Source organism: Symphalangus syndactylus, chromosome 23 (genome assembly GCF_028878055.3).
Source record: "Symphalangus syndactylus isolate Jambi chromosome 23, NHGRI_mSymSyn1-v2.1_pri, whole genome shotgun sequence".
NCBI classification, from domain to species: domain Eukaryota; kingdom Metazoa; phylum Chordata; class Mammalia; order Primates; family Hylobatidae; genus Symphalangus; species Symphalangus syndactylus.
The window spans coordinates 17392263-17417538 of NC_072445.2; the positions used below are offsets into that span (position 1 = coordinate 17392263).

General features: G+C 42.8%; 2 protein-coding genes across 5 annotated transcripts in view; one reads left to right on the top strand and one right to left on the bottom strand.

Moving 5' to 3' along the window:
* Nucleotides 1-5298, bottom strand: part of XPO5 (exportin 5) — a 55158-nt gene extending 49860 nt beyond the window's left edge. The window contains exons 1-4 of the mRNA XM_055263993.2: nucleotides 4972-5298; nucleotides 2701-2822; nucleotides 1726-1798; nucleotides 72-209 (exon numbers count right to left, since the gene is read on the bottom strand). Of these exons, the coding sequence (XP_055119968.1) occupies nucleotides 72-209; nucleotides 1726-1798; nucleotides 2701-2822; nucleotides 4972-5076 (438 nt within the window). The 5' untranslated portion in view covers nucleotides 5077-5298. The remainder of the gene's footprint in view (nucleotides 1-71; nucleotides 210-1725; nucleotides 1799-2700; nucleotides 2823-4971) is intronic.
* Nucleotides 5299-5327: 29 nt separating this feature from the next.
* The window catches only part of POLH (DNA polymerase eta), a 38495-nt gene continuing 18546 nt past the window's right edge, over nucleotides 5328-25276 (top strand). Inside the window, exons 1-4 of one of the 4 annotated variants that reach the window (XM_055263994.2) lie at nucleotides 5328-5668; nucleotides 10797-10937; nucleotides 11482-11616; nucleotides 15766-15983. In XM_055263994.2, coding sequence (XP_055119969.1) covers nucleotides 10801-10937; nucleotides 11482-11616; nucleotides 15766-15983 — 490 coding nt within the window. In that variant the 5' untranslated portion in view covers nucleotides 5328-5668; nucleotides 10797-10800. Of the gene's footprint in view, nucleotides 5669-10796; nucleotides 10938-11481; nucleotides 11617-15765; nucleotides 15984-25276 lie in introns of those variants that run through there. The other 3 variants (XM_055263996.2, XM_063633096.1, XM_063633095.1) reach the window with 3 other exon arrangements.

A 25276-nucleotide genomic window follows, 5' to 3' on the forward strand; every position in this document is an offset into this window, starting at 1 on the left:
AAATCAAACAACAAACCCTGAAGTTTGTTCCAAGGAAAAGTATACCAAACTGATATAGCTGTGTTTCATACCCCTTGTTTGGAAAGAGTGTCCAATTCTATTAGCATGTCAGGCCAATGCTGTGGCCACTCTCGCTTGATCATTTCCACTACAATTCGAGACAGAGCATCTTTAATATGGTTCTCCTCTTCCAACATGTTCAATGTTCCCTGAAAAAGAACAAGAGATATTAAGAGATAGGCAAGACTGGATTCCAGAATTCCAGAAAAAAGCTGGGCTGTAGAGTTGTACAAAATTTATCAGCAGGCCTACTTTTAAACCAAACAGAAAAAATGAACCTGTTCTTCATGCCTGAGTCACTTGTCCTGCATTCTCGCTAATCACTCTTCCACTTAAAGCTTAAGTGAGGGTTGCATCACCTAATAAAAAGGCTGTCATATAGAGAGCTAGGATGACATCATTATTCTTTACAAAATGAAAAGATTCTCATATTGATTGCTTCAGTTTGCAGAAGGTCAGGGAGGAAGGGTATAGAAATAAGGAGTATAGTGAGTAGCTGGTAAAATGGAAGGGTATGAAGGGGCAAATGAATATTTTACCAATAGTTCTAATACTAGAAGACGCAGAAGTATTAGAAGATCCCATCTCTCGTCTTTTATTTAAAAAAACCAAGAAAGAAAAAAGGCTACAATTTTGAACATGTTTAAAGTCATATTCTGTTTTGTGTTTAAAGAGACAGTCATCCAGTCATCACACCTGTAATCTCAGCATTTTGGAAAGCCAAGGTGGGAGGATTGCTTGAGGCCAGGGGTTTGAGACCAGACTAGCATGGGAAACATAGTGAGACCCTGTCTCTCTAAAAACAAAAACAAAATTAGCTGGTCATGGTACCACATGCCTATAATCCCAGCTACTTGGGAGGCTAAGGTGAGAAGATCACTTGAGCCCAGGAGTTCGAGGCTGCAGTGAGCTATGATCATGCTAATGCAATCCAGCCTGAGCAACAGAGACCCTGTCTCAAAAAAAAAAAAAAAGTCATATTCTAATACTCGAAACAAATTCATTCTGCATACTTAAAATTCTGCATGTTTTTCATCATTAGTATCACATAGTAGTTGTTTGGAATAAAAGAAAATAAAACAGTGTTTCAATCTAATTTAGATCTAAGAATCTTGATTTGTTGAAAATATTTAATCCCTTCTGCCCTGTCTTTATAATTTAAAAAACAGAAGTCAATACATAAGTGTGATTAATTAAACCTAGTAAGAGACATATGCTGAATTGTGCTTTCTGGTTTTTTTTTTTTTTTTCTTTGGAGATAGGGTCTTGCTCTGTTGCACAGGCTGGAGCACCATGGCACCATCACAGCTCACTGCGGCCTGGACCTCTTGGGCTCAGACAATCCTCCCACCTCAGCCTCCTGAGTAGCTGGGCCACAGACATGCGCCACCACGCTCAGCTAATTTTTGTATTTTTGGTAGAGATGGGGTCTCACTGCATTGCCCAAGCTGCTCTCGAATTCTTAGATGCAGGTGATCCTCCTACCTTGGCTTCCCAAAGCACTGGAATTACAGGTGTGAGTCACTGTGCCTGGCCTGAATTATGATTTCTTGTGCTGTCTGACCTATTTAGAACCAGTGAATTTTTACACAAACTCTCTATTGAAGAAGTCGCGCTTTGCCTAAACTACCTTGGAAACATGTCTCCCAACCACCCATTCCTTACATTTGCAATCAGCTCCATGACACTGTTCTTCAGATACACCTTCTCCAATCGAGACATGCCGTTCCACCGAAACCTGGCCACCAAAATGCATAAAGTCAATAGAACCACTTTAGAAGTCTTGTCTTTACAAGAGAATAGCATGGATTTCTACATTTGATTACGCTGGAGATTTCATTAAGAAATTATACTTTTGATTTTGTACCCGTCAACGAACGGGCAAAAATGATCTACATTTAACCAAAATACTAACAGAAAACTTCCTGGGAAAAGGTTTTATATATGCAGTGGTCTATTAACTGGAATCTGCACAAGATTTGTACCACACGTCAGCTTTTCCTCATGATTTTATTGATGGGCCAAAAGTGAATATGTATCTAGGTCAACTGCAACAATGTACTTGCTTTTCAGAAAATGCAATTTTGACATCACTCATTTTCTGTGCTGGCTTACAAAACAATTCTGGAAAAACTATGGCTAAGTCTTAAAGGCTACCTCTTCTGATAGGTGTTGAGGGTAGGACAATCAAGTTAGGATGGGTTTTCAGTTATTCTCATATAATCCTGCTTTGGATGTACCATCCAGAGAAGGCACATAAACTCAGAAAGAGAGAGAGAAAAAAGAAAGCCACAGTGCCTAATCAGAGATTCACTGACCTATACATTGCATTACTCTAAAAAGGCTTCGAGGGCTACTGGCATATAGTCAGAGCTCAGTAAAGTATTGGCTAAATGGCAGGTAATATTTGTTGAATCGGTAATATGTACCACACACTTTACATGGATGAAGAAACTGAAGAAAAGAAAGGTTAAATCTTGAATGAGAGCTCCTGTGAGGTTCTGATAACATCTAGGGGATCATTCCTTTCTTCTTGGAGATTGCTCTTCTCTACTCACCTAAACAGCATCTCTATAGGTTATATAAGATATAAAGATCTGTTCTCTCAGACTTCAGTGGTAATGTCCAAGAGCTCCTTACTTGACAACGTGTTCCAGGATCTGAAGGCCAAAATGTCTGACGATGGCAATTTGTGTTTTCTCAGCCAACCTCAAGCCACAGGGGACACAGATAGGACACTTTTCTTTAAACTCTTCACAAAACTGAAAGAAGAAAAGTTAGTGTTTCCTTTCAAGGGCTGAGAGAATAGGGACTAAAAGAATTTCACCCTAAGAATCTCCAACCAGGGCCGGGTGCAGTGGCTCACACCTGTCCCAGCACTCTGGGAGGCTGAGATGGGTGGACTACTTGAGTCTAGGAGTTCGAGACTAGCCTAGGCAACATGGCGAAACCCCATCTCTACTAAATATATATATATATATATATATATTTTTTTTTTTTTTTTTTGACACGGAGTCTCACTCTGTCGCCCAGGCTGGAGTGCAATGGCATGATCTCGGCTCACTGCAACCTCTGCCTCCCAGGTTCAAGCAGTTCTCCTGCCTCGGCCTCCCGAGCCCAAGTAGCTGGGACTACAAGTGCAAGCCACCACACCCAGCTAATTTTTTTATTTTTAGTAGAAACGGGGTTTCATCATGTTGACCAGGCTGGTCTTGAACTCCTGACCTCAGGTGATCCACCTGCCTTGGCCTCCCAAAGTGTTGGGATTACAGGCGTGAGCCACTGCGCCCGGCCTACTAAAAATATTTTTTAAAATTAGCCGGGCATGGTGGCAGGTGCCTGTAATCCCAGCTACTCAGGAGGCTGAAGTGGTAGGAGAATCACTTGAGCTCGGGAAATCAAGGCTGGAGTGAGCCGAGATCTCACCACTGCATGCCACCCTGGACAACCAGAGTGTGATCCTATCTCAAAAAGAAACTCCAACCTAAGCTACATGTTTAAAGTTGTAAAACCTAGATCAATATTATATGGATCTCCAAGCACAGTTGCTTTTAAAATATATACTTAATATAAAAATAAAAATATAAAATATGTAAAATGTTATATATATACAAAACATTTCCTCCAAGTGGTGTTCACTCTATTTTATGTATATATATTATATATATATTATGAATAAAGAACTGATAAACATTCTTTCCAGCGTGATGGTTCCAGATTTCTTCCATGCTATGGCCAACAGTAGCCCTACTAGTGTTGGAAAAAAATGGACACAAAGGAATAAGAAATTATTTGTTAGAGACATTCCCCTGATGTACATAGGGGTGAAATAACAATTTCTAGGGTTTCTTTTAAAAACCTTCGAGGCAGGGAGAGAGGATAGGCAGTGGAAAAAGTAAATGCGGTAAAATCTTTAATTGCTGAATTTAGGTGACAGGAACATGCAGAATCACTGTCGTATTCTCTCCACTTTTGTGTCTATTTTAAATATTAATAATAAAAACCAAACTAATAGAACCCAATTGTTTCTGATTCCAAACCCTGTGGCATACATCTACATGTTGTAACATTTTCTCCAAGTGGTGGTCACTCTCTTTTTTGAAGTTAACATCACTTTAAAAATGTACAGCACAAGTATTTTCTCCTAAATGGCCATTTCTCACAGCCCACACACGTTGTTTTATGAGCAAGTAAGCTTGAATTGTATTAGCACCCCCAAACTGCAACATAAGTCAGTCCCAAGAGCAGAGCATTCGGGTCTCAAGCAAACTCCTTTCAGGAAACCAAAATGCAAAGTAAGTGGTAGAAGTTATCTTTCCGCAAAATAGTCTAAAAAAATTACACTCAAAAACATGGGAGAAGTAGGCGTGCGAGAATTTCCCCGGAAAATGTCCAAGACACAAACGAAAGTTAGCGAGAGATGTTAAAGGATATAAGCATAAGGGTACCAGAGGGGCTGGAGCTCGGTCAGTTCGGGTCAGGGGAGTGGGCCAGCAGGAAAACGTTTAGTGCAGGAGAGACCGTAAAGAATGAAGCTGGTGTTGGGGGCGGGATATACACGTGCGCCTCGGGAAGGCGAGGGGATGTCGGGCTTGGGGAATGAAAATGGACGAGGGTCGTGTTGCGGACAAGAGTGCACAGAAGCGAGGAAAGGGGGAGGAGAGGGCTGTGGGAAGCTGCGGCGAGATGAGAAGCAGCTAGGTACCGGAGTGTCCCAGGCAAAGGACAGGAGCGGCGAGTAGAGAAGGCAGGGGTTTGGGAGAGGCGCGGAGGGCCGCGAGGGGAAGGTCCCGGGGAGTTGGGAAAGGAGGTCCAGGGGCCGCGTGGGCGGGAGACTACCCCAGTTACAAGCGGCGCCGGAGCTGCTGGGGCTGCGAGAGGGTGTCGGGACCGACCCAGGACCCCAGCTACCTTGAGGGCTTCCAGCCGGTAGCGCTGGGTGGAGTTGGGGTCCATCATGACCGTCACCGCTTTCACCAGCTGCTCGCACAGCGCGTTTACTTGATCCATCGCCATGCCTAGCGCCACGCCTAGCGCCACGCGCCGAGAGCGCACACCACTGCAGTCCCGGGACCACGAGGCACGACAGCTCCCTCGGCGAGACCACCCGTTGGTACCGGGCCGCGGCGGGCAGGCGGGGGTGGGAAGCTGGAGGAGGAGCGTGAGCCGCAGCTCGCGCTAGGAAGAAGCCGGCGCTGCGCACGCGCCTGGCCCGCCACTGCGCACGCGCCCGCGGAAGTGGTGGCTCCCGTGTGAAGGTTGAACTTAGGTGGGCGGGGCGGGAGGCGGAAGAGCCGCGGTGCGCAGCTGCGTCAACGGCCCTTCGCAGCGGGCGCGCTGTCAGACCTCAGTCTGGCGGCGTCGTTGCTGGGCGCGCCGCTCTCGGCTGATCCCTGCTCGGGGGGATGGTTGCCCGGGCAGGATCCTTTACGATCCCTTCTCGGTTTCTCCGTCGTCACAGGGAATAAATCTCGCTCGAAACTCACTGGACCGCTCCCAGAAAGGCGAAAAGATATTCAAGAGTCCTTCCATTTTCCTTCCAGTGGGCACCGAGCCCAGCATTTTCGGCAACCGCTGCTGGCAGTTTTGCCAGGTGTTTGTTACCTTGGTAAGAAAATTTAGAACCGTTCGCTGTCACTGTGTTCAGACTTTCTATGTTGCCTTGGCTGTTGGTTTTATAATGTAGCAGTGACTGGGCCAACGTTACGTGAAATATAAATCATGCTAACAAGGATAAGGCCCTGGTACTGTCCTCTAAGATTTTTCTTGTAGAAAAAAGTATGTTTTTCCTGCAGTTCTTAAACCTCTCTCTTGGAATTATTTTCCTGGATGTGTTATTACCTGGTGGGCACTAAACTTGTTTTGTGCGGATTGGGGTAACTCGAGATGTTTAAAGGGAATAATTGCAATCAGTGAAGGCTTGTGCAGTTTTGATAATTGGCCAAGTGCTATGTATAAGATTTCAAAGTAGTGTAATCCTTATCCAAAAGCGTGGCTTGGGCAGAAAGTCTTCTTCGTTTTCCATCTTTATAAAGCTCTTGGCCGGGCGCGGTGGCTCACGCCTGTAATCCCAGCACTTTGGGAGGCCGAGGCGGGTGGATCTCCTGAGGTCTGGAGTTCGAGACCAGCCTCGCCAACACGGTGAAACCCCAGTCTCTACTAAAAATACAAAAATTGTGTTTGCATTTTTAGTATTTTTATACAGGCGTGGCGGCGCGCGCCTGTAATCTCAGCTACTCGGGAGGCTGAGGTGGGAGAATCGCTTGAACCCGGGAGGCGGAGGTTCAGTGAGCCGAGATCGCGCCTTTGCACTCCAGCCTGGGCGACAGAGCGAAACTCCATCTCAAAAATAGATAAATAAATCTCTTGCTTTCTCGAGTAAATACATAAACGGAAAACCTCAATAGCTTTATTATCAGTTAAAGTCTGCATGTCTGTTTTTGTGATTGTGTGCTTAGTAAATTGTGTGCTGAACATAAATCACTGCTTCCTATTCCTGCTCCACTTCTGGTATTTGGATATAATATGGTGCTTAGCCTGTGTTTTTTTCTGTGACAATACTATTTGTTGGCTCAATCTGTTCCAGTACTACTGAAAAGCCACTTCAAAGTAGAGAGATTTCTGGCATGTTATGGTTTTAACTTGTAAATGTTTAAAATACCACATTCTGCCTGTTTTAGGCGTCCATTGGAATTTATAAGGAATTAATGCTTTGACTGCTCTGATGTTAATTATTTTTCTTTCCACTCACCTTCCTGCTTTGCAGTTGTAAGACACGTTTTTTTTCAAGATGAATGTTAGTTTTTGAAAAACTTTTTTTAGAATACAGTTGGTGCTCACTCAACTGTATAACCTGTGTTTCTCGTATTTAAATCATGGATTGCTGGTGTTTCGATTGTCTTTAGTCTTGGCTCCCAAACTGCTGCATATTGGAATTACCTGGAGAGCTTTTAAAAATCCCCGGCCCGGCGCGGTGGCACACGCCTGTAATCCCAGCACTTTGGGAGGCCGAGGCGGGCGGAACACGAGGTCAGGAGATCGAGACCATCCTGGCTAACACGGTGAAACCCCGTCTCTACTAAAAATACAAAAAATTAGCTGGGTGGGGTGGCATGTGCCTGTAGTCCCAGCTAATGGGGAGGCTGAGGCAGAGGAATCACTTGAATCCGGGAGGTGGAGGTTGCAGTGAGCTGAGATCTCACCACTGCACTCCAGCCTGGGTGACAGACCGAGACTCTGTCTAGAAAAAAAAAAAAAATCCCCATGCTAGGCTGAGCGCGGTGACTCACGCCTGTAATCCCAGCACTTTGGGAGGCCGAGGTGGAGTTAGAGGCTAGCCTGGCCAACATGGTGAAACCCCGTCTCTACTCGAAATACAAAAATTAGCCGGGTGTGGTGGCGTGCGCCTGTAGTCCCAGCTACCTGGGAGGCTGAGGCACGAGAATCGCTTGAACCCGGGAGGCAGAGGTTGCAGTGAGCCGAGACTGTGCCATTGTACTCCAGCCTGCACAACAAGAGCGACACTCTATCTCAAAAACAACAACAACAACAACAAAAAACTCATGCCCAGGTCATACCAATACCAATTAAGTTAGTATATATAGTTGTGGAAGTCAAATATCAATAGTATCTAAAGCAGCCTGGCCAACATGGCAAAACCCCATCTTTACTAAAAATACAAAAAAGCTGGGCGGGGTGGTGCGCACCTGTGTAATCCCAGCTACTCGGGAGGCTGAGGCAGGAGAATGGCGTGAACCCGGGAGGCGGAGGTTGCAGTGAACCGAGATTGTGCCACTGCACTCCAGCCTGGGCGACAGAGCAAGACTCCGTCTCAAAAAAAAAAAAAAAAGTACAGATTCCCAGGTGATTTTAATATATAGCAAATTTTGGGAGCCACTGCTTTATATTTCTTCTTCCAGATTACTAAAAATGTTAAATAATAGCATCCACTCTCAAGCATGTAAGGTTTGCTCTTCCAAGCTACCTTTTTGTATGTTTATCTGTTAGATTGAGTTTTCTCTTGTGTTTAAGAAATTTACATGAATGGTAGAAAGATCACGGAATGCTACAAAGTAATTGTTATAGGCACGAGCCACTGATGGGTGCTTAGTGATTGAAAGGTTGAAGAGAAACAGGATGTTTGCCGTCTGAAAGTATCTTTGATATATTTAAGTTACAAAAGGAAAAATAGTAACCGTATAATGACAAATGTGGCAAAAAACATTTCACTGATCATGGTTAAATAGGTAATAAGTTATACTGACAGCATGTATTTCACCCCCCCATCACTGCCATTATATTCTTGCCCAAAATGCATAATCTTAATCATACGAAAACATCAGACAAACCCAAATTAAGAGACATTCTCAAAATAACTGACCAGGCCGGGTGAGGTGGCTCACGTCTGTAATCCCAGCACTTTGGGAGGCCGAGGCGGGCGGATCATGAGGTCAGGAGATCGAGACCATCTTGGCTAAGACGGTGAAACCCCGTCTCTACTAAAAATACAAAAAAAAAAAAAAAAAAAATAGCCGGGCGTGGTGGCGGACGCCTGTGGTCCCAGCTACTCGGGAGACTGAGGCAGGAGAATGGCATGAACCTGGGAGGCAGAGCTTGCAATGAGCCGAGATCGCTCCACTGCATTCCAGCCTGGGTGACAAAAAAAAAAAAACTGACTAATACTCTTCTCGGCGGGTGCGGTGGCTCACACCTGTAATCCCAGCACTTTGGGAGGCCGAGGCAGGCGGATCACCTGAGGTCAGGAGTTCGAGACAAGCCTCGCCAACACAGTGAAACCCCGTCTCTACTAAAAATACAAGAATTAGCTGGCATGGTGGCAGGCGCTTGTAATGCCAGCTACTCGGGAGGCTGAGGCAGAAGAGTCGCTTGAGCCCAGGAGGCAGAGGTTGCAGTGAACCGAGATAAAGCCATTGCACTCCAGCCTGGGGGGACAAGAGCGATACTTTGTCTCAAAAAAAAAAAAAAAAGCGTCATGGTCATGAAAAACAAGGAACAACCGAGGAAATGCCACAGATTGGGAGGGAGTAAAGTATGTAGTCAATAATATACCAATGTTCGCTTTTAAATTTTGATAATTGTGTTAAGTAAGATGTTAACATCAGGAAACTGGGAGTAGGAGAACTCTACCATTTTTGCAATTTTCTGTAAGTCAAAGTATTTCAGAGTAAAAGGTTGACATTTTTCATGAATGCTATGATGTTATATATTCTCCTTCTCTTTTCTCTGAATTTATACTTGAGATTTGTCTGTCAACTAGATTCAATATTGGTTCTCTTCCCCTGGTGATGTGCATTTTAATTTCCATTTCTCCATGACTAATGATGGTGAGCCTATTTTTATGTGCCAATTGGCTATATTTGTATTTTGTGGTCAGTTCTTTTAAGGATAAGTATTTTTAAAGCTTTTAATACCTATTGCCTTCATAAAATTATACTAATTTATTCTTATGCCAGCAGTACAGGTTGAGTATCTGTGATATTGTGATATATGTATGTTAATTTTTGTCCACGGTTCCTAGCTCATAACTCCCCTAGTTTTCGTTATAATGTTGGAGCTCTTGAAGCAAGCCTCAGAAAACAGAATCTCTCTCTGACCTTCTCCTGCCCTCCTTTCACCTGCCCAAAGCAGGACTCTAATCTTCCCCTGCCTTTCTGATTATGGGTCATAAGACTTTCATTTCAGAAGAGTTTCTACCCCATACCCTGGAGGAAGGAATGCTACCCAGAGAGGCCAGGAAGAATCTGTACAGGCCTTGCTGGGTTTCCCCAGTCTATTAGTATTAGATCCTATCTTTTTTGTCCAGTCACATTTCTACACAGGTGTCAGTCATGCCTATCCAATGAAGTCTCCATAAAAGGCCCAAGAGGAGAGGGTTCGAAGAGCTTCTGGATAGGAAAAAAAGGAGGTTCCTGGAGAGTGGTGTTCCCAGGGGGGGCATGCCTTGCCATGTGTATCTCTTCATCTGTATATCCTTTATAATAAACTAGTAAATTTGATTCCCTGAGTTCTGTGACCCACTCTAGCAAATTAACTGAACCCAAAGAGGGGCTCATGAGATTCCCAATTTATATCCAGTCAGTTAGAAGCACAGGTAAAACAACCTGTGGCTTGTGATTGGCATCAGAAGTAGGGGGCAGTCTTGTGGGACTGAGCCATCAACCTGTGAGATCTGACGCTTTCTCCAGGTAGATAATGTCAGACTCGAATTGGAGGATACCCACTTGGTGTCTGCTGCAGAATTGATTGCTTGTTTGTTGGCAGGGAGAAATCCTCACACATTTGGTCACAGAAGTCTACCTTGTTGATTGTTGTTGAGTGAAAGAATCTTAAAAACTGTTTTTTCCACTCAGGATATCTCTAATCTGAAATTTGAAATCTTCCAAAATCCAAAAATTGTTTTGCACCAACACAGCATTCAAAGGAAATGTTTATTAGAGCTTTGTAGGTTTAGGATTTTTGGATTACGGATGCTTAACTGGTGATTATAATGCAAATATTGCAAAATTTGAAAAAAATGCAAAATCTCAAGCACTTTGGATCCCAGCCATTTCAGATAAGGGATACTCAACCTGTATATTTAAATGCCTATTTCATTCTTGTTAGTTTCCATGCTCCCATGCTCATGGTAGCTCATCAGTGAAAGAATGGAATTACAGTTTTCCCTGGCATTTTGGATTAGGTGTTTTTCTAACTGTCCATAAAATGTTGTGTTACAGAAAAATGGCTACTGGACAGGATCGAGTGGTTGCTCTCGTGGACATGGACTGTTTTTTTGTTCAAGTGGAGCAGCGGCAAAATCCTCATTTGAGGAATAAACCTTGTGCAGTTGTACAGTACAAATCATGGAAGGGTGGTGGGTATGTATCATTGTTATTGTCACAACTATTCAGTGGTAACACAGTGGCACTGTGGCAGGTCCTTTGTTGTTGTGGTGGTGGTGGTGACAGGGCCTTTCTCTATTGTCCCATCCAGAGTGCAGTGGCACCATCAGCTCACAGCAGCTTTGACCTGGGCTCAAGTGATCATCCCTCTTCAGTCTCCCAAGTAGTTAGAACTACAGGAGCGCCCCACCATGCCAAGCTGATTTTATTTTTTGGGGGGTGGGTAGAGATGGGGATTGGTTGGGGGGGCAGGGCTCACTATATTGCCCAGGCAGGTCTTGAACTCCTGGCCTCAAGCAGTCCTTCTGCCTTGGCCTCCCAAAGTACGGGAATTGCCAGCATGAGCCACTGTCCCTAGCCCTATTTTTGAGATTTCTGAACTGCTTCGTTTTGGATTGAATGATGGCATCTGTGGTCAAAAAGTTTCTAATATGTTTATAGATTACTTGTGTTAAATGTTACTTGTTTTTGCTTGTGATCATATAATATGTTTTCTGTTTCCTTTTTTTTCTAACCTTAGAATAATTGCAGTGAGTTATGAAGCCCGTGCATTTGGGGTCACTAGAAGTATGTGGGCAGATGATGCTAAGAAGTTATGTCCAGATCTTCTACTGGCACAAGTTCGTGAGTCCCGTGGGAAAGCAAACCTCACCAAGTAAGAAAAAAACATTATTTAAGGAGACATAAAGGAGTCGAAAATAATACTCCATGAGGCTAGGAACTGGTGTTTTGAATTTGTTCCGTGTAAATAACACCTGAAAAAATTGTTTTTGGTTAGCCATCTTGTCTCTGTGAAATGAAAAACAGATTTTAATATTGTGTTTTGGGGACAGTTCAAAGCCATTATACCATATAAGAGTTGCTGCCTTTGATATCTATTCAGTTCCTTAATTGTTCAAAATTGGTTAAATTAAGACAATACCAATTCCCATGTTCTCTGTCCAAAAATCTAAAGTATTTGAAAAATTGACTGTGAAACTGAGAATTTTTCCAGGAAAGGCTGAGTCAAACTGACATTCTAGTACAATATCAGGAATTAGTTGCTATAATTGAACAATATCAAGGGAGATTTGTTTGTTTTTAGATTAAGCTATCTCTCCGCAAATATTAGAAGTTTTGCCTCGGAATGGGGGATATGTATCAGCGTAGCTAAGTCAGAGGTAGGCACAAACCCCAGCCTTTAACCCTAACAGCTAATATGTATTGAACATATGATCACATGCCAGGCACAGTGTTAAGCTCTCTATAGGCAATATCTCTATTAAATCTGACATTGTTATAAGATAGGTACTAATATTACTCCCCCTTCACAGAGAAGGAATCAAGTTCAGAGAAGTTAAATAATTTAAGTTAGGCTAGGGGTGATGGCTCATGCCTGTAATCCTAGCATTTAGGGAGGCTGAGGCGGGCAGATCACTTGAGTCCAGGAGACCAGCCTGGGCAACATGGGGAAACCCCATCTCTAACAGGAAATACAAAAATTAGCCAGGCATGATGGCACACACTTGCAGTCCCGGCTACTCGAGACTGAGGTGAGAGGATTGCTTGAGCCTGGGAGGCAGAGGTTGCAGTGGGCCCAGATCACACCACTGCACTCCAGTCTGGGTGACAGAGTGAGACCCCGTCTCAAGAAAGAAAAAAGTTCAGACAGCTAAGTGAAAGACTGAGGATTCACATCTGTTTTTTAAGATTCTAGTATCTATGTTCTCAAGGTACAGTATACTATGTGTTGTGGTATAGGAATCAAGCTTTGACTCAGGACCTGACATGCTTCTGAATTCTAATTCTAATTCTACGAATTAGAAGTCTAAAGGTAGAGTGGCATAGCCAGACCCACATTGGAATTATTGGTAGAAAAGAAGATAGACTTGACTGAAGATTAAGTTTTCCAAATACTCTTAAAAATACCTTGCAGTGATTTGCTCAAGAGGCTGTGAGGAAGCACTGAAATAGAGTATTGTTTTAGAAAAACTCAAACTATGGTTTTCTTCTCCTCTCACACCACAAGAACAATCAACACAGAAGACATCTGTGACCAAAGGTGTGGAAGTATTTCCCCACACACCAATCAGCAGACACCAGCTGCATGTCGTCCCAGTCAATTCCAACACTGTCTACCTGGAGATGGCATCAGATTCCACATGTTGAGGGCTCAATACCACAAGAACACCCCCTCCTTCCTTTCCATCACAAGTCCAGGCCTTCAGAACGTCTGAACAGCTGGCTTTAAGTTGGGGTTCCCACAACCCCCTCTTTGGATTTGCCTAATTTGCTGAAGCGACTCACAGAACTCAGGAGAATACTTATGTTTATTGGTTTATTATAAAGGATATTACGAAGGATACAGATAGGTTGGGCATGGTGGCTCACGCCTGTAATCCTAGCACTTTGGGAGGCTGAGACAGGAGGATTGCTTGAGCTCAGGAGTTTGAGACCAGCCTGGGCAACATAGTAAGACCTCATCTCTACCAAAATTAAAACACACACACACACACACACACACACACACACACACAAAATTAGCTAGACATGGTGTTGTGCAGCTCTAGTCCCAGCTACTCGGGAAGCTGAGGTGGGGGGATCGCTTGAGCCCAGGAGATTGTGGTTGCAGAGTTATGATCAAACCACTGCATCCAGCCTGGGCAACAGTGAGATCCTGTCAAAAAAAAAGATGATGATGAAGAGATATATAGAGCAAGGCATGTGAGAAAGGGTGCAGAGCTTTCATGCCCTCCCTGGGTGAGCCACCCTCCAGTAATCTCTACTATTACAGCTATTTGGAACCTCTCTGGACCCTGTCCTCTTGGGTTTTTAGGGAGGCTCCGTTATGTACTTGTGACTGATTAAACCATTGGCTATGGGTGATCAACTTGACCTGCAGCACCTCTCCTCCTCTCACCTCCCCAGAAGTTGAGGGGGTGGGGCCAAAAGTCCCAACCCTCTAATTATGCTTTGGTCTTTTTGGTGACCTGCCCTATCCTGAAGCTATTAGTCAACATTAGCATACAAAAAGACAAAACTTGGGTGATTCCAAGGATTTTTGGAGTTGTATGCCAGGAAACTGGGATGAAGACCCAATATATATTTCACAATATTACAAGTATCGTTTCCTGGCTGTGTGTGTGCGTATATTGCTCTTTCTTTTCTTTTTATTCTTTTTTTTTTTTTTTTTTTTTTTTTTGTGGGTGGGGGACGGAGTTTCACTCTTGTTGCCCAGGCTAGGGTGCAATGGTGCAATCTCGGCTGACCACAACCTCCACCTCTTGGGTTCAAGTGATTCTCCTGCCTCAGCCTCCCGAGTAGCTGGGATTACAGTCATGTGCCACCATGCCGGCTAATTTTGTATTTTTAGTAGAAATGGGGTTTCTCCATGTTGGTCAGGCTGGTCTCAAACTCCTGACCTCAGGTGATCCACCCACCTCTGCCTCCCAAAGTGCTGGGATTACAGGTGTGAACCGCTGTGCCCGGTCTTGCTCTTTATTTTCTTTGAGGCCTATCCTCTTCCTAGCTCAAATAATGATTTAAAAAAAAAAAGGCAAGTATTTCTTTTCATTCTCTAATTTGAGAATGTTTTAGAACAATAATTATATTAGTTTTTATGGGTGTCATGGTGAAGAGGTACCAATGTTTTCATTTTTATGGTAAATATGAAGTTAATAGGAACAAAGAACTGGACACTACAAAGAAGGTACAAACCAAAGCAAAGAAAATATCTGTATATTGGCCGGATGTGGTGGCTCACGCCTATAATCCCAGCACTTGGGGAGGCCGAGGCAGGAGGATCACCTGAGGTCAGGAACTCGAGATCAGCCTGGCCAACATGGTGAAACCCCATCCCTACTAAAAATACAAAAAAATTCACCGGGTGTGGTGGCAGGTGCCTGTAATCCCAGCTACTCGGGAGGCTGAGGCAGGATAATCGCTTGAACCCGGGAGGTGGAGGTTGCAGTGAGGCGAGATGCCACTGTTGCACTCCAGCCTGGGAGACAAGAGCGAGACTTCATCTCGAAAAAGAAAAAAGAAAAAAAAGAAAATATCTGTATATTGTCATAGAAAACTAGGTATAGAACCAGAAGAGGTGCTTATTAAAGTTTGAATAGAAGACATATGGTGAGATTGGTATGTATACCCTGAGGAAGGTTGTCTGCCTGCCCAGACACATCACCACATTCTAGATGCTTATCTTCAACTTGATAATTTGAATATTAGTATATCCATAAATGGTTGGTTAAGGCATGTGTGTGTATGTGGTGATGACCAGTTCACATGTTAACCAAACTCACCGTTGACTGAAGTATAAAATCCATATGCCAGCTTGTTAATTTATGGTGAGAAATACTATCCTGGGGAAGACCATATACTCTGCTTTACTGATCACTGCAGTGTTGCCTGTAAATTACCCTTTTTTTTTTTTTGAAGACAAAATTAGAAGCAGATTTCTTGGTGGATATATGAAAATGAAAGGAATAGGTGATCACAGTAATACACAAACTTGAGGCATTTCTTTGTTTTTTAGAGAGTTCCTTGTCATATAGACGTGTTCATAGTCTGAATGCTTTCTGCCTTGGTAGTTCTGGCATTGTGCTAAAAATGTTTGCCTCCGTGATTCTTCCTTTTCCATGCTTCTATTATTGACCATCTGCCTGTCCATTGACCCTTTCAGTTACTATTGGCTAGTCTCTGTTAAGCCACATGTCTCTTGATTATGTGTATTATTGTTCATTATGGCAGGGTGGGAGTGAAGCAGACAATCTCAAGGTTGCCTCTGTTTATTGCCTGCATGAATGATCCTTATACTTCTTAGGTACCGGGAAGCCAGTGTTGAAGTGATGGAGATAATGTCTCGTTTTGCTGTGATTGAACGTGCCAGCATTGATGAGGCTTATGTAGATCTGACCAGTGCTGTACAAGAGAGACTACAAAAGCTACAAGGTCAGCCTATCTCAGCAGACTTGTTGCCAAGCACTTACATTGAAGGGTTGCCCCAAGGCCCTACAACGGCAGAAGAGATTGTTCAGAAAGGTACTTCCATAGCATCATATTGCTTCTGCTTCCTGCCTTTGGAACCTGCTTTGCTTGGTCATGCTGATTCTCCTTGGAATAATTGAAAGGAAACTTAAACTACAGCCTGAATGAATCACAAGGACTCATGGAAGGATATACAAATTTTCTTATCTTTCCAGGTATATGGGGCTGTTGAGAAGCTGTGAAATCTGTATGAAAGTAAATTTCTCTTTAGATATAACTAGGGCAGGTTAGTGTTATCAATAGAAGGCAGAGACCTGGCGTGGTGGTTCACGCTTGTAATCCCAGCACTTTGGGAGGCCGAGGTGGGTGGATCATGAGGTCAGGAGTTCAAGACCAACCTGGCCAGCATGGTGAAACCCCATCTCTACTAAAAATACAAAAATTAGCTGGGCATAGTGGCACGTGCCTGTAATCCCAGCTACTTGGGAGGCTGAGGCAGGAGAATTGCTTGAACCAGGACCTAGGAGGTGGAGGTTGCGGTGAGCCAAGATCTCGCCACTGCACTCCAGCCTAGGCTACAGAGGGAGACTCCATCTCAAAAAACAAAAAAATCAATAGAAGGCTGACTATTGATGTCATTGGTAGCTTAATTTATATTATTGTAACTTAGTGTCTTGGTTTCTTCATCTATAAGAAGGGTGAGCTTTTTAAAGGGGGACCTCAGGTATAAGGAGTTGAGTGATTCAAAATTTCTAACCACTTCTTAGCACATTATTACATATGGGCTGCACAAAGCCCTTCTCATTGTATTTTGCTGCTTTTACCCTTTGTAGTGATTTTCCCACTCCCTCGGTACCCCACCCACCCTCTTGTACCCACTGATATATTTGATATATCTTAGATGTCTTTCTTTCCTTTCTTCCTTCTTTCTCTCTCTTTCTTTCTTTTCTTTCTTTCTGTCTGTCTGTCTGTCTTTCTTTTTCTTTCTTTCCTTTTCATTTCATTTCTTTATTTCTTTATTTTGAGATGGAGCGTCACTCTGTCACCTTGGCTGGAGTGCAGTGGCACGATTTCAGCTCACTGCAACCTCCGCCTCCAGGGTTCAAGCAGTTCTCCCGCCCCAGCCTCCCGAGTAGCTGGGATTACAGGCATGTATCCACCACGCGCTGCTAATTTTTGTATTTTTAGTAGAGATGGGGTTTCACCATGCTGGCCAGGCAGGTCTCGAACTCCTGACCTCAAATGATCCACCTGCCTTGGCCTCCCAAAGTGCTGGGATTACAGGCATAAGCCACTGTACCCGGCCTATATCTTTATAAGTTACCCAGTATTGCTTTGTATATGTGCTTTTTAATTACAAGATGATTTAGTGCTATTATAGATCTCATTCTTTTTCTTTTCTTTTTTTTTTTTTTTTTGAGATGGGGTCTCTCTCTTTTGACCAGGCCGGACTGCAGTAGCGCTATCTCGGCTCTCTGCAAGCTCCGCCTCCCGGGTTTACGCCATTTTCCTGCCTCAGCCTCCTGAGTAGCTGGGATTACAGGCGCCTGCCACTGCGCCCGGCTAATTTTTTTTTTTTTTTTTTTTTTTTTTTTTGAGACGGAGTCTCGCTCTGTCGCCCAGGCTAGAGTGCAGTGGCGCAATCTCGGCTCACTGCAAGCTCCGCCTCCCGGGTTCACGCCATTCTCCTGCCTCAGCCTCTCCGAGTAGCTGGGACTACAGGCGCCCGCCACCACGCCCGGCTAATTTTTTGTATTTTTAGTAGAGACGGGTTTCACCGTGGTCTCGATCTCCTGACCTCGTGATCCGCCTGCCTCGGCCTCCCAAAGTGCTGGGATTACAAGCGTGAGCCACCGCGCCCGGCCCGCGCCCGGCTAATTTTTAGTAGAGACAAGGTTTCACTGTGTTAGCCAAGATGGTCTTGGTCTCCTGACCTCGTGATCTGCCTGCCTCGGCCTCCCAAAGTGCTGGGATTACAGGCATGAGCCACCACGCCCTGCCTTCATTCTTTTTCTTAATTTTCCTTCAATAGTGACCTGAGAGATGTGTCCATGTGGCTGTATTTATTTGTAATTGATGGCTTCAATGGCTGTTACTTGCAGCGTAATCCATCATATGGATCCCCCATGGTTACAGACCATTTTCCCTAGTGACGAATTCATTGGTTGCTTCCAATGTCCTGCTGTAACAGTATACATTCCCCCTAGCAGTACATAAAAGTTCCTGTTTCCCCCATATTCTCAACAACAACTGGTATCATCTAATGTTTAAAAATCTTTGCCAATATAATGTTTGTTTTGCTTTAATTTACATTTCTCTGATTACTAATTGAGATTGAAGATCTCTTCATACACTTGTAAGTCAGCTGAGTTTCTGCTTCTGTGATTTACTTATTTATAATCTTTGCCCATTTTTCCATGGAAAAATGGTAAAATTATTTATTTTTTGATTTGCAAGGTTCCTTATGTATCCTATCCTAATTATTAGTTCCTTGTCTTTTTTTTTGAGATGGAAGTCTCACTATGTTGCCCAGGCTGGAGTGCAGTGGCTATCAGTCGCTATTCACAGGTGTGTAATTATGGCTCACTGCAGCCTTGAACTCCTGGGCTCAAACAATCCTCCCACCTCAGCATCCAGAGTAGCTAGAACTACAGGTATGTGCCATCATGCCTGGCTAATTTTTAAATTTTTTGTAGAGACAGTGTCTCACTATGTTGCCCAGGCTTTTATATATTTTTTTCATTTTCTACTTGGTTATTGATGTGTTGGGAAATGATAAATGGGTTTTTTAAATAAATTCATTTTTATTTACTTTATCTGAAAAAAACTTGTGATATAATCTGTATGAAGTGTTTTAATAACATGTACTTGAAAGTTAATTTTTTTTCTTAGATTTGAATAGAATTAAAACAATAAAAACTTGCTTTTGTGGCTGGGCACGGTGGCTCACACCTGTAATCCAAGCACTTTGGGAGGCCGAGGCGGGTCGATCATGAGGTCAGGAGTTCAAGACCAGGCTGGCCAAGATGGTGAAACTTCGTCTTTACTGAAAATACAAAAAAACTAGCTGGGTGTGGTGGCATGCGCCTGTAATCCCAGCTATTCGGGAGGCTGAAGCAGAGAATTCCTTAAACCCGGAAGGAGGAGGTTGCAGTGAGCTGAGATCGTACCACTGGGCTCCAGCCTCAGCGATAGTGCAAGATTCCATCTTAAAAAAAAAAAAAAAAAACTTTTGTGATAATGTTAGATTATGATAGTCCTAGATTCCAGGTCTAAGAATTTGCATAAGAATGAGGGGTTTGTTTGTTTTTGTTTTTGTTTTTGTTTTCTTTGAGACGGAGCCATTCTATCACCCAGGCTGGAGTGCAGTGGCACAATCTCAGCTCACTGCAACCTCTGCCAGAATGAGGTCTTTTTTTTAATTGAATATTATGAAAGTGGAATTCAGTTGTATCCCCCCAGAGCAAATAATTCTGCATAAGTTTCATGTTTTGGCTGGGTGCGGTGGCTCACACCTGTAATCCCAGCACTTTGGGAGGCCAAGGCAGGTGAATCGCCCGAGGTCAGGGGTTCAAGACCAGTCTGGCCAACATGGCGAAACCCCATCTCTACTGAAAATACAAAAATTAGCTGGGCGCGGTGGCAGGTGCCTGTAATCCCAGCTACTTGGGAGGCTGAGACAGGAGAATCACTTGAGCCCAGGAGGCAGAGGGTGCAGTGAGCCGAGATCGCGCCACTGTACTCTAGTCTGGGCGGTGACAGAGCAAGACTCTGTCTCAAAAAAAAAAAAGAAAAAAAAAAGATGTAACACGTAAACTTTGCTTTTGCTGCTGAACAATTGTATGATATGCCTTTAATGTGTTGTGCAGAAGGGTAGTAGTAAAACTGCCCAGGGAAGCTTGTGACTTAAGGAATTATTTTCCGATCCTGATAATGCAAAGTATGTCATGCTAGAGGCTGCAGATCCTTTAGTTCTTTGGAAAAAATATAATGGACAATAAAGATGTGCCACTTATAGAGGAAGCAAAATCATGGTACATAAGCTTTTGATATTTGATATATTAATTATTCTGGGACCAGAGTCAGAAATTTAATTATCATAAGAAAGGTGTTCTTTGGTCTTACCTTTCTGTACCACATCTTATTACATAACTTTATTTTTTTTAGTTTTCACATGCAACACTGATTTTTTGGTGTCACCCAGGCTGGAATGCAGTTGTGAGATCTTGGCACACTGCAGCCTCTGCCTCCAGGGTTCAAGTGATTCTCATGCCGCAACCTCCTGAGTAGCTGGGATTATAGGCATATGCCACCATGCTGGCTAAGTTTTGTATTTTTAGTAGAGATGGGGTTTCGCCATGTTGGTCAGGCTGGTCTCCTGGCATCAAGTGATCCATCTGCCTTGGCCTCCCAAAGTGCTGGGATTACAGGCATGAGCCACTGCACCCAGCCTGATTTTTTTTTTTTTTAATATTTGGAATTGGTTTTATAATGCTTTGAATTTGTGGCTCTTTAAAATTTTTTTGAGAATTACATACTCTTAAAAATTTGTTGAAAGCTATAGACCCTTGCTTGCCTCCGAAAAATTTGTATCTATACATAAGACAATTTTGCATGCAGTTTTCAGGAGATTCACAAACCCTCTGAAATCCACATACCTTTGAATTAGAGATAGTCTTACACATTATGTTGGTTTTTGCTGCAGAGCATTGTTGAAGCATTCTATTATCTCTGGCTGAAGATGGTATATACCTTCCTTGGTAGTTGAATGTTAACTCAGATGGACGTGTTCGTCTTTCTTCTGTACTTACTTTTCTTACCTATGTACATTTTTTTTTATTAAAAATGCCCATGTTTATAGAGAAGTCTATTTCTGTATGTCTTGAGTCTATTGCATTAGTATGTCCAACTTAAATATTAAGCTCCCAGATGCAGTGCCAGCATCTTATTATATGTAATGTTCAGAACAATGCAATGTCTAGGAAATATTTTATATCATATTCCTGAATCTTTGATGTGTGCAACCACAAAAACCTGATAACAAATTAGCTGATCTAAGTGGATATAACCTTCCAGAAATCATTTTTCATGGATACAATATATTTCAAATCTAAGAAAAGAGGCCAGGTATTTGTAATACCTTGACACTGAGCTTTCCATCAACTTTTCCATCTTGCCTCTTAATGTATTAAGAGCTAGCAATCATGCTCAGCCCGCCTGCATTTGCAACTTTGTATTTTCTTTCTTTTTTTTTTTCTTTTTTGGAGACGGAGTCTTGCTCTGTCGCCCAGGCTGGAGTGCAGTGGTGCAATCTTGGCTCACTGCAAGCTCCACCTCCTGGGTTCACGCCATTCTCCTGCCTCAGCCTCCGGAGTAGCTGGGACTACAGGTGCCCGCCACCACGCCCGGCTAATTTTTTTGTATTTTTTTTTAGTAGAGACGGGGTTTCACCGTGTTAGCCAGCATGGTCTCGATCTCCTGACCTCATGATCTGCCCGCCTTGGTCTCCCAAAGTGCTGGGATTACAGGCGTGAGCCACCGCGCCCGGCCTTGTATTTTCTTTTTTTTTTTTTTTTTTTTTTTTTTTTTTTTGAGATGGAGTCTCGCTTTGTCACCCAGGCTAGAGTGCAGTGGCACGATCTCGGCTCACTGCAAGCTCTGCCTCCCGGGTTCATGCCATTCTCCTGCCTCAGCCTCCCAAGTAGCTGGGACTACAGGTGCCTGCCACCACGCCCGGCTAATTTTTTTTTGTATTTTTAGTAGACAAAGGGTTTCACCGTGTTAGCCAGGATGGTCTCGATCTCCTGACCTCGTGATCCACCCGCCTCGGCCTCCCAAAGCACTGGGATTACAGGCGTGAGCCACCGCGCCCGGTCCCGGCCTTGTATTTTCTAAAATAGTTATTCGTGTGTAAAGTTTAAGTAGTAAGACTTACTTAAAGTACTTCTCAGAAATTGCCAAGGTGAAAACTTTCCCATCATTGCCATTTTGTAACTGGTTTGTTAGCTAAGGACCTTTTCTTTTCCCTTTGTTTTCTCTTAATTCATTTCTTTATTATTTTAAAACAGAGACATGGTCTCACTATGTTGCTCAGGCTGGTCTTGAGTTCCTGGCGTCAAGCAATCTTCCCACTTCAGCGTCCCAAAGTGCCAGGATTATAGGTGTGAGCCACCGCACCTGGCCTTACAAAACAGTTTTATAATAATTTAATTATTTTTTAGATGGGGTCTCACTGTGTTGCCCGTGTTACCCGTGAACTCATAGGCTCAAGTGATCCTCCCACTTGAGCCTTTCAAGTAGCTGGAACTATCAGCATGTGCCACTGTGTCTGGCTTTATCTTATAATGATCATATAATTATTATTAAAGATTATAAAATTCAATGGAAAGACTATACTATCCTCATGTATCAAAAGACTAAATCTTACTACTGCTCGATTCTCCCCAAATTGACGTATAGATTCATTGCAATCCCTTCCAAAATGCCGCAGAAATTGACAAACTGATTCTAAAATTTGTATGGAAATGCAAAGAATGTGGAATAGCCAAACAACTTTGAAAAAGAACTAAGTTGGAAGACATACTACCTGATTTCAAGATTTAACTATAAATTTGTAACTAGGGAGGTTTGGTATTGGTGTGAGAAAATACATAGATCAATGGTATAGAATAGAAAGTATACAAGTAGATCCCCACTTTTCAGGCCGGGGTGTGTGTGGTGGCAATTCATTTCCACAAAGGTGCCAAGATAATTCAACAAGAAAAACTCTTGGCTGGGCACGGTGGCTCACGCCTGTAATCCCAGCACTTTGAGAGGCCAGGGCGGGCGAATCAGGAGATTGAGGCCATCCTGGCCAACATGGTGAGACCTTGTCTCTACTAAAAATACAAAAATTACCTGGGTGTGGTGGCACACGCCTATAATCCTAGCTTCTCGGGAGGGTAAGGCAGGAGAATTACTTGAACCCGGGAGGCAGAGGTTGCAGTGAGCTGAGATTGTGCCACTGCACTCCAGCCTAGCAACAGAGTGAGACTCGTCTCAAAAAAAAAAAAAAAAAAAAAAAAAGTTCTTTCTCAGCTTTCATGGGCATTTAACACCAGACTACCTGAAGTATTTCCTGTAGTCCATTTCATGGTATTAAAGAAAAACAAAAATTTTATAGATTTTTCTTATCAATTAGACAAAAGGTAAAAAGCATTGTAGGGAAATAAGGGAATTCCGCTTATCTTCTGTGGTCCTGTTCAGTTAATACAGATAAAGGATTAAATTTAAAAATCTACATTGCCACAGGATTGCAACATTACCCAATCCGGGAAAGCAATGATGAAAAAAATCTAAAGCAGAGAAAATTTAGCTCTAACTGTTTAAAAAGTTCCAGAAAGTCATACAATTCAGTAAATTATTCATATTTTTGTTTCCCAAAGCTAAATATACTAGTATAAATTGTTTTAAATGATGGATGTTTTAATAGTATTTATTGTTCTTAATACGTGCAAGCCTTGGTGTTTCAGGAAAACAGATAATTTTAAAAAAAGAAAAAAATGCTAGCCGGGCGTGGTGGCAGGTGCCTGTAGTCCCAGCTACTCGGGAGGCTGAGGCAGGAGAATGGCGTGGACCCAGGAGGCAAAGCTTGTGGTGAGCCGAGATCGCTCCACTGCACTCCAGCCTGGGCAACAGAGCAAGACTCTGTCTCAAAAATAAATAAATAAAATAAAGTTCCTCAGCACAATGGCTTGCATGTATTTTTCTTTTTTTTTTAATTACCTATTTTCCTGAAACACCAAGGCTTGCACATATTAAGAACAATGAATACTATCAAAATATCCATCATTTAAAAACTTTATACTAGTTTATTTAAAATATTTATATTTAAAATATTTACATTAAAATATTTACATTTAAAATATATACTAGTATATATTAGTGAGCCAAGATCATGCCGCTGCACTCCAGCCTGGATGACAGAGTGTGACTCTGTCTCAAAAAATAAAACAATTATGTCTACTTCGTATTATAGATAAAAGGTAAAGGACTTTAATGTGGTACTAGAAAGCTAGCTAGAATAGTTGAAGGAGAGGACTTCATGATAGATAAACTTGCCATAAGCCCTAAAGTATAGATGTGTTTAAGCAAAGGAAAGAAGAACAGAGTTAAAGAATAAGAGCTTGCTGGGAGCAGTGGCTCAGGCCTGTAATCCCAGCACTTTGGGAGGCCAAGGCGGGCAGAACACAAGGTCAGGAGATCGAGACCATTCTGGCTGACATGGTGAAACCCCATCTCTACTAAAAATACAAAAAATTAGCCGGGCGTGGTGGCAGGCGCCTGTAGTCCCAGCTACTTGAGAGACTGAGGCAGGAGAATGGTGTGAACCCGGCAGGCAGAGCTTGCAGTGAGGCGAGATCGTGCCACTGCACTCCAGCCTGAGTGACAGAGTGAGACTTCGTCTCAAAAAAAAAAAAAAAAAGAATAAAGAAAACCTGAATAAAATAGGGTGGTGGGTTGCAATGGATATGTGAAATATTTTAAAATAGGCTTTGTTGACTAAATGGCTGCATAATGAGGAATGAAAGAGAGAAAATAAGCCAATATTAATGTGGATTTTAAGCCCTTAATAGAAATAGGGAGTTGGTTGGGACAGAACATTTGAGAAGACAAAGACAAAGTTTGATTTTAGTTATGTTTAGTTGGAAACTATAATTAAAAATTCAAGAAAAGTTCTTCTGTAGGGAGGTAGAGCTAAGGGATTAGAGTGTACATTTGGGGATAGAGATAAAGATTTGTATGTACACAGAGTAAGATATTTTCAAGGTCCTAAGTCCCAAGCAACATCTAACTTAAAACAGCTTATCAAGGGAATAAATCTAGTGCCTCGGAGTGGATTTTAAGTTACTCAGCTGGAATCCACCTCTAAAAACATGTAAATGTTAAAGCTTATATTGAAGCTTGAGTTAATTCTGAATATTTTCTAATTGAAAAAAATATTCTTGGAAAAGATGTTCAAGTGGTTAAATATAGTAGGAGAAAGAAAATTCAAGAGAACTGGGGAGGTAAATGTGTTTACATTACATTTATATTATTTATTTATTTATTTATTTATTTATTTTTTGAGATGAAGTCTTGCTCTGTTGCCCAGGCTGGAGTGCAGTGGCACAATCTCGGCTCACTGCAACCTCCGCCTCCTGGGTTCAAGCGAATCTCCTGCCTCAGCCTCCCGAGTAGCTGTGGTTGCAGGCCTGCACCACCACCCCCAGCTAATTTTGTATTTTTAGTAGAGACGGGGTTTTGCCATGTTGGCCAGGCTGGTCTTGAACTCCTGACCTCAGGTGATCCGCCCACCTTGGTCTCCC